Here is a 9,346-nt window from a genome sequence, read left to right as displayed (position 1 = left end):
CATTCAAATTAAAAAAAAGAAAACCACATAGCAATGATTTTCATAAAAATCGTACAAATTGTATAAAGTCTCAAAGGAATGCCAACATTTTGAGAGAAGGTACGTGTCGCGTGTCGTGTCTGCGTCCGTGATCCGTGACATGTAAAACCAGTGTCCGAATTTCTGTTTGCTGTATTTTGTCTCCGTTTACCTCGTTTTGCCCGCGCTCCGTAGGATCGTCGTCGGCCACGCGTACGCTTCATCATTGAACAACCAGAAGCTATAATAACGTTCACGACAATGTCACGCACACATGGTTTTTCTCAAACGCGGCGGCGTGTGTGTTAATTTTTTTTTTTTGTATTCTTTTTTTGTTCTTTTGTATTTTTTGTTTTTTTGTTTTTTTTTATCATTGCAGTTACTTGTCGTCTCTAATACGATCGTTGTCACGGGTTCCTCGTTAATTCGTGTTTCGTTATCCCGACACGCGCGTCACTTCCCTAATCTACACGTTTTCTTTTCTATTTCTTTATTTTATATATAGCACTCTCACTCGCTCACTACTACGTCTCCTTCGATATCAATGAAAACGATACCGGGGAGATGAACGGCAAGAAAGTAAAGAAAAAAAAAAAAGGCAGCACACACGGATCAATTGGTGTATTACAAGGAAGAGCAATCACGATGCGATATAATATACATATGTATACGTATATAATATATAGTATATATAAAACACGCGATCGTAAAAACTGGTTGGAGCGATATCTCATGCTACTCTGTGTACAGGGGTGTTTCCGTGGGGTGGGGTGGGGTGGTGGGGAGAGAGTTTCTGCGGGGGTACTTTGCTTGTGGGTAATCCGGGATATACGGATGTACAACAGAAACGTTCAACGACAACATAAAAATATATATATAGAGAAAAAAAAAAAGAACACGAAAGAAAAAACAACGTGTGCGTTTACGTACAAAAAAAACAACAGAATATTCAATATTCATGCAGTAGTATTGGAGAGAGTTCTATTCGGAAGAAGTGTGCGGCGTCGATATCGGGTTGCAGTTAGATCCGCCAATGCAGTCGAACAAAAAAAGAAAAAAATAATAAATAAAAACAGGACAAAATCACACATCAAGCATCATTGTAAACGTCTGTTGGCGATTGCGGCGACCGTGCGGCACGCGCGCGTTCAACGCGGCGCGGATTTCAAATACGGCGGCGGCCGAACGCTTGCGGATGTCACCGCGAAGACGTTCGTTCTATCACGGACGTTCGTCGTGCGCAGTGAACCGACAATCATGTACTCCTTTCTTTCTTTTCTATTTTTTAGCCGCTGCGCGTCCTATGTAATGCAAGCGTGGGTGGTGCGTGATACAGAGAATGAACGGGTCGAACGGTGATATTCGGTCGATCCGTTCCGGTGAACTCCGTCGTTCCGTGTCCGCGCGTCAAATAACACAAATCATTTTCCTAGTTCTGTTTATTTCTCAAAATGCACTGTGAATTACAAAGCGGTATCGCTACGATCCGCCGTGTTCGCAACAAACTGTACACGTATTCGTACTCCCCCTCTTCTCTCCTCTCTTCCACCTATTAGCCTATCTCAATCCTGGCCCCGTATCAGTCCCTTGACACGGTCCCCGGGGAGCGATAACGAAAGGCGACGAATCGTTCTCGAACAATGGCCCTGGAGCAATTGTGCGGGCAAATTAACAGCGCGTAGCACCGTGACAGTCGATCAACGACCTTTCTATATTTATAATTAGCAGTTTCCATTCAAAATCGCGGGATAAATCAGTCTATTCGGGGAAGGGACATCCCTTCGAAAGGAAACGCAGTCGAAAAGAAACCGAGCTCGTCGACGGTCCAACATTATTGCGATGGAACGCCGCTTTGTTTCGCGACGAAGCCGCTTCGTTTCGACGTTGAGATTTCAGCGCTGCCTCGGGGACTGATGACTAAGAGTGTATACGCTTTCCATGCATCGTCGTCAACCGCAAAGTGGACTAGATCGTCACGTAGATCTGCACTTCGGCGCGACGCATATATATTCGTCCAATTATTCGTCTCCTATCAACGCGCCATCAACTCCCTGGCAGCACCGGTTGAGATCCAAAACGCTAGACAATTCGGCTCGGTTTCTTTTCAAGTACTGCTCGCGCAGGTAGGCTACGATACAGGGCGAATACCCTTTCCTCTGCGCCGATAATGGGGCGGAACTGTTCGTGTCTGTCCCTAGGTCTGCGATCCGTCGTTGCGGTTCCGTTCGGTCTCGTGTTACTTGACGCCGTGCACGTTCATCATGTGGCACTGCATCGTGTACTTTCGTGTAAAGACCACTTGACAGATCGGGCAGACGGTGTCACCCCTGTGTATGCTACGGTGGTGGGCCAAGGAGTCGCCGCGGCTGTACGCGCGACCGCAGACGTCGCACACCCAGCGACCGCTTTCGTCGCGAAGCGGCTTGGTCCTACGCCTCATCCTTTCGTACGCGACCCTCGTCTGTAGCAATTGCTGTAGATGATCCTGTTGTTGCTGGTCACGTTGTTGTTGTTGTTGTTGCGGGTAATCTTGCTGCGGTTCCTCGCACGGATGCTGCGGTTGCTGTTGACGATGATTCCCAATAGGCGTGGTATCGTGCTGTTCTGCGCACAGAATCCAAAGTGTTCCCATACACACAGGACAGCTTCATACTTATGTGATATAGGTTCGCCGGGTTTGTCGGTTTTATGCCTCGAGCACGAGAGAGTTTGCTTCACGTGTCGCAGTGCTCGTTTTTTGGTTTTTGTCTTTATTTTGATTTTCGTGTCCTAGCTCTCGGTTCTTACATTCGTGCGCTTTTCGTTCGTTCCCACGTAATGTTTACGATGGATCAGGTTACGGTCAGGAATGGGCGACTCGTCGACAGAGAAAGAGAAAGTGAGAGAAAGAGTGAGAGAGAGAGAGAGAGAGAGAGAGAGAGAGAGAAGAAAGAGAGCGAGAAACGTATGAGCCTCGACTGATCCTCGGCTGATCTTCGACGGCCGAAAAGCGACGGGAGTTGGGTTTGGTCTAGGTCAGGTGCCAGTTCACGGCGCCGAATAAAGCGGAGGACAGTCACAAATGTGTTCCCATAATGAGAGATCTATGTGGTCGCAGGTAATCGGGCACCTGGGCCGTAAATTAATACGGGCTTTGATATTTGTTCGTTTTGAACGCGACTGATCTTGAAGCGGTCGATCTCGAAATCGTTGCGAATTAAAATCATCGTCAGTGATTATTATTTATTTATTTCTTTAAATTTTCGAACGGTGAGTGATGTGATCAAGTATAACAAACATCCATTTCAATTATACCAAATTACAAGAACGACACTCCCACACGGTATACAATCGTGGCGGTATTTAAGTTGACGTTTATAATTTTAGTGTCGGTAAACAATCTTTAGGAACATTGTAAATGTTTTATTGAAACTGTCTTTAGCGTTGTTTGAACGTTTTCGAGTATTAATGTGCTTTGGAATCTAATCGGTGCACTGCGGATTTAAGCATTTAATGCAAAAGTGATACAGTGTTTACGTTTGCGTTGTAAACACAACAATATAATAATTATAATCATTGTTTTTATTTTTTGTTACTTTTATCATTACTGTTATTATTATAATTGTGTAGAGTCTTTGCAAAGAAATTGGGAGGACTCGTCGATGGTAAATAAACAAATAAATTGACGATATAATATCATGTAATCCAGCTTCAGACAATCGTGAGTTTATTCCAACAATCTCCATTGACAATTGCAACTCTCCTTTTATCTGTTCAGCAATGATAAACGGTTTTCTTTCTGAAAATGTAAATAACGCTATCTACTTTTACGATGTCTTCGCTTACGTGTAAATAACAATAAAAAGATAATAATAATAGTAACGATAATTCTGTTATCTCGACGTGATGTTGTTTCGTCTTTTCTACTTGTATTAATTAAATTTCCAAGCTGTCCAATATTATTTTGACAAATATTAAACCCCTTCCTTTTATATTCCAAATTTTTTATATTCCACGATTTTGTTATTTCACAATGAACGAACAATGAACAATAACCAGGAAACATGCGTAAGAAGGTAAACAAATTACGATAAAGATAAATGAACATTAAACTTCGAACTTCTGCTACTTAATTTTCAAAAATGGTTTCATTGATTCTTAATGTTTTAAATATAAGTAAATAGCGTTTCCACCTCAGTGAGCCGAAGCGATGCTCGCGTGTTATGTAAAAATAATACCGGGAGAGAATATGAAATAAGAAAACAGAAATGCGTCAACTAAAATACCGGCGCGAATCAAGATCCCGCTAAAGCACGATCAACGAAACCGCTAAAGCCAAACAAACGGGGAGCCACGTTCACATCGCACAGTTGTCTGGAACGCGGTAATTTTGGCCAGAATCAAACAAATACCATGATCAACGTTTTTAAAAACTTAAATCGTACCCCTACAGATCACAATAACGGGACGCGATTTGCTAAGAGCCGTATAAAATTAATTAATCACAGTTCGAATTTTTATACACTGTAAAATATTCCAAAAATTTTAAAAAATGCTTCTCAAAGTTTAAATTGTAATAAACTGATATAATTAAAATATAAGTACTCTCCAGCGTAGGTAAATAAACAAACAAACTAGGATTTTTAAATAAAATTGTCAAATACAACAAAACAATATAATATTCCCTGATATAGAAATTCATCCCTGAAGAGATTAACTAATTAACATATAAAAGATAGATTAAAAGTAATCAATTGAAACTTCTATCCACAAAATAATATTTGACAAATTCCAAATTTCGGTCACAAAATTACCACGTGCCCAGACGAGCACGTGCGCACGCCTGGAACAGAGTAACGAGTTCTGGAAGCTAGAAGCGAAGTGAAACAAAAAGGACGCACATACATGTATATTGTACGGAGTGTTTTATTGAAACTTCCTAAACAGTAAATCAAATATCAGAGTAGGCAAAATATCCTTGCGAGACAGAACCGCCTCGTCTAGCAAAATCGTATACAAATCATCCTGTAATGATATAAAAGTGTTGCGTTATAAATAAGGTGGATCGCGTTTTGCCCGCGTAAACATAATAACGATGATCGAGCGGAATAATAACGCAGCGTGTTTTGGCGCCGACGCGCGCTCGTTGCTCGCATTCGCGCCTGCTGGCCGCAACGGTGTCCATGCTGTTTACGTTAATTATTTAATTAATTAAGTAGGTGGTGCGATCGCCGCGAATCGTTCGGAGGAAGAACCGTTTAACTTTTGCTCGGAGAAGAAAAGAATAGTAAAAAAAGCAGACAAACGCAGAGAAACGGAACAAACGGTATCGAAAGAGAACGCGCGGACGAGAATCATCTTATTCGATAAGGCCGCGGGTTTTGGAACGATTTTCGTATTGTTCGTTTACTCTCTTATTCTCTAGGCACTTCGTACGCGACATCTCGCGAGGAACTTTACGTGTTTTCGCGCCGTATTTCGTCGATGGCACCATGCTTGCTCGAGTTCTCTCTGCCGTATATCAGTCTATTAAAAAGCGGGCGCACACGCGCGCGTCTAGGAACGATGATTGCCTCGAGTCCGATTGAGCGACAAACGCCGAGTATTTCTCGATCGACTTAAGCGCGGGAACCTTGTCGAATTCGTTCACAGGCTCAACCGCGTGAAACGTTATACGCTAAGTGTATAATAAGACCGACAGAGCTGGACAAAATAGCGTTTGAAATGACGGATAATAAATACATATTTTATTTTACATCGTGCACACGTTTCTGAGAATATTTACTTTACAAGTAAAATAAATCTCGTTCATTGCAAATCAGATAATATTTTAAATAGTATTTAATTTCGAAAGCACTGTAAATACTTTTGTCTCGTAGTACGGATTTTTTTAATCACTTGATTTAAGTATTATAATTAATGTTAGATAATATCATATATAGTATATTATATCATAATATTATAATAGTAAAATTATTTCAAAAAGAATAGAATACTCTTGCATCACATAATAAATTTCGTTTTCTCTCGTCATCGCGTTAATCAATTTTCATAATTTAGTTTCATCTTAAGAACTACGTTGAGTATTTATGCTTTACCGTTATTAAAAATAGGAAACATTTTATCTTCCGCGTGATCGAAATAAAATATATATTTTACGCTTCAACTCGTAGATCGTCAAAATATAAACACTCCTACACCACGTTTCACGTAATCAAAATAAAATATATATTTCATTGTTCAGCCGTGGAATTCCGCGGAATCCGATTATTGTTAATAAGATCGGAAACGTTCTCTCCGTAAATATTACCCAGCTCCGTGTCAGACTAAGGTATAAAAACAAACAGAAAGAAAAGAGGAGAACAAAAATCACATACAAAAAAAGAAAATGGTACGAGTAAAGAAGAGCAGGCGTGAGAAAGAAGGTCGTGGATGAACGATGACGGCGGGTCTGGCGAGCGACGATGAAACGATGCGTTAAAAAAAATGATCGCAGCACGTTTCTCTTCCGACGGGTGTTATCTATTCGTCGACGATGATGCGACGGGTGTTATCTATTCGTCGACGATGATGCGACCGCCGTCGTCGAAAAAAAAATAAAAAATAAAATCGTTCGATCGCGCGCGGTGAAGCGGGACGGGACGCGCGCGCTTTCTCTCTCTCTCTCTCTCTCTATCACTTGCGAAGGTTCAATCTCGGGGTGATGCTGAACGCGCTGAACTTGTGGATCCGCAGCAAGTGCGCTTTCATGTCGTAACTTCGACTGAAGATGCGCTGGCAGATCGGACACCTGGTTTGCCCCGTGTGCAAATCCTTGTGCAGTGTCAACGACATCGGGTGCTTGAAACCCTTCCAACAAATTTTACAGCGGAACAACAATTCAGTGTCCGTGGACTGACCGTAGTCATCGTCCGTAAAGAGGTCCGCGGTCCCAGGACCGCCGCCATCACCCCCGCCACCGGCGGTATCTTCTGCTCGTTCTACAAATAAACACAACAAAACACACAAGATCACCTCTAGCGTTTAACCACTCTCTGTCGCGCACCTTTACCTCTTTTACGTTTACCTTTACCTTGACCTTTTTTTGTTTTACCTTTACCTCTACTTTACGTGTCTTTACAGAACGTGACGCGAGGACTCGTCACGGACGCGCCGAAATACGACACCGGAGCACGACCGCAAGCATTTCGATTGTTTTTTGTACTAACTGTACCGCGATTTTTTGCGATGGGGCAGGATTTACTTTATATTTGTCAAACGAGACGTATTCAATTATTTTCGAGTACTGAATTGTTTCTTACTTTTAGTTTGTTCACTTTTTAATAAGGTATATGTTTATTCTTTTTGTTTTGGTTACTTTAGAACACCAAAAAAGATTCATTTTTCATTTGGATTATTTCAGAACGCCAAAAATGTTTCATCTTTTCATTTTATTTATTTTTGAACACCAAAAATATTTCATTCTTCCGTATTGCTTACTTTTGATCAATTTTATTTCTTTATTTTGTCAATTCTTAAACGACGAATTTTGATCCGTCTTATTCGACAAGTATAACATTGATTATATCCGAAAACAGTGCAAAGGCACTACAACAAACAATGTTCCTGAAAAAATCGTCACGTTCCCACGAAAAAGTCTACGATCGAAACGCTTGCGTCGGGAGCAGTTAACAGTCGGTAAACGCGTTGGCCGATCGTTTCGTTTCGTCCCGTATCACCGACGAAAAAACAAGCCTGAGAAATTCTGACAGAGAGAGGCTCTTCCGACGGACGCTCGCCAAGAGCTTCCTCCGACGAACTCTCGCGGAGAGATTCCTCCGACGGACTCTCGCGTATTTGTTTGCCGCCGTCGCGTTCCCCGTATCGTGCTAGAAAGCGCAAGCCAAGTAGAACAAGTCCGATCAGATGAAATAGAGAGACAGAGGGCAATGCGGACACCGAGCTGCACACCACCGAAAAGTAGATCGAAGCTCGCCAAGTCCCCCACACAAAAAAAGGCCGCCGAGTTTACGCGTCGGAAGCAACATGAAACGCGGGGCGCTTACCGGTGATCGCGCGGTTTTCTCCGTCGTTCGCCAATCCGCCGTCCGTCGTCAGCCGTCGGCCGCTATCAACGGTCCGCCATGACCCGCGCACCGTCGCGGCAGACGTCGCGCGCGTTCGCAGCAATGGGTAATTCGGGATAAAGAGGGTTAAAAGCTCTCGTCGATTATTACAGCTGGTCGGTATCCTTGATATTTTTTTCTTTTTTTTTATTACAAATCTCTCGATGCATCTTATATTTTTTTCTCCATCTCTTGCTTTTTCTATTCTCGTTTATTATTTCACAAAGATTTGCCATTTTCGTCGGCGAGACCATTTCGTCGTCGAACCGTGCGTTCCGGTCGCAACGTTTCACGCTGCGTTACACACCACGTTCGAGGCGACGATCATCGGCGTCGCGTTCGACAGAGTATTCGACAGAGGAAGAGAACGGACTGGACGGCATATATACTGTATATATATGTATGTATATATATATGTATATGTGTATATATATTATCGTTCAAAGTCTGGATCGTTCTCGAAGTACTACGCCAGCCGGGAAAGTGGTGTCCGGCGCGTGTCGCTGGACACCGGCTTCTCCTAGCACGAACCGAATCATCCGCAGGCGATCAACAATAATGTCAGTCTATGGGCGATCTCGTCGAGAAGCGCCGTATACGCGCTGTTCGGTCCTCGGATCGAATAAATAACGCGAAAGAGAGAGAGAGAGTAATATTCGTTCCTCGGCTCGACGAGACATAACACGCGAACTTACTTCTAGGAGATCTTCGTAACATTTCCGAACGGCAACGGCCGATGAACGCGAAATACACACTCGCACGCGGATCCGCCTGTGCGTCGCGCGCACAAACGGTCGGGGGAACGGTGTGTGCGTTTTGCCGACGGACGTTGACAGAGGTACGAGACAAAAAAACAGAACGCCCGACGCGGTTCTAACGCTCGTCGTGTAAACAAAGGAAAATAAAAAAAAATAAAAATAAAAAGAGAGATTATCCGATCGACGAGTACACCTCGTCGCAGTCTTATGTGTACAGTCAAAGGATAAATTAATACGGCTACGTCACTTAAGGGTATATCTTAAACGCGAGAAACGGGGGGTAAAAAAAGTATACAAAAAGGTCCTCGGGGGTAGCGTCGTCGTCGTCGTTCGTGGTCGCTGTTCCAGCGAGCGCCAGCCTAACCGATAATTTACAATTACGCGGGGTTATATAAATAAAAAAAAGAAGACGTCGTAACATGTAGCGGCGCGAACGATACGAATCCACGATGTGGGATTTGTGCGAAGAAGGCGCCGTTCGACGGT

At 43.0% G+C, this 9,346-nt stretch overlaps 1 protein-coding gene across 13 annotated transcripts in view; it reads right to left on the bottom strand.

Moving 5' to 3' along the window:
• The window catches only part of LOC144469198 (zinc finger and BTB domain-containing protein 6), a 33,400-nt gene that overhangs the window by 17,241 nt on the left and 6,813 nt on the right, over positions 1-9,346 (bottom strand). For 2 of the 13 annotated variants that reach the window (XM_078179187.1, XM_078179188.1), the window contains exon 6: positions 909-2,622. The exons of 8 other annotated variants lie outside the window; for them this stretch is intronic. In XM_078179187.1, the coding sequence (XP_078035313.1) occupies positions 2,255-2,622 (368 nt within the window). In that variant the 3' untranslated portion in view covers positions 909-2,254. 3 more of the 13 variants (XM_078179189.1, XM_078179190.1, XM_078179193.1) reach the window with 2 other exon arrangements.

This window comes from Augochlora pura, chromosome 4 (assembly GCF_028453695.1).
Source record: "Augochlora pura isolate Apur16 chromosome 4, APUR_v2.2.1, whole genome shotgun sequence".
Taxonomy (NCBI): domain Eukaryota; kingdom Metazoa; phylum Arthropoda; class Insecta; order Hymenoptera; family Halictidae; genus Augochlora; species Augochlora pura.
This window is presented reverse-complemented; position numbering and strand designations above follow the sequence as displayed.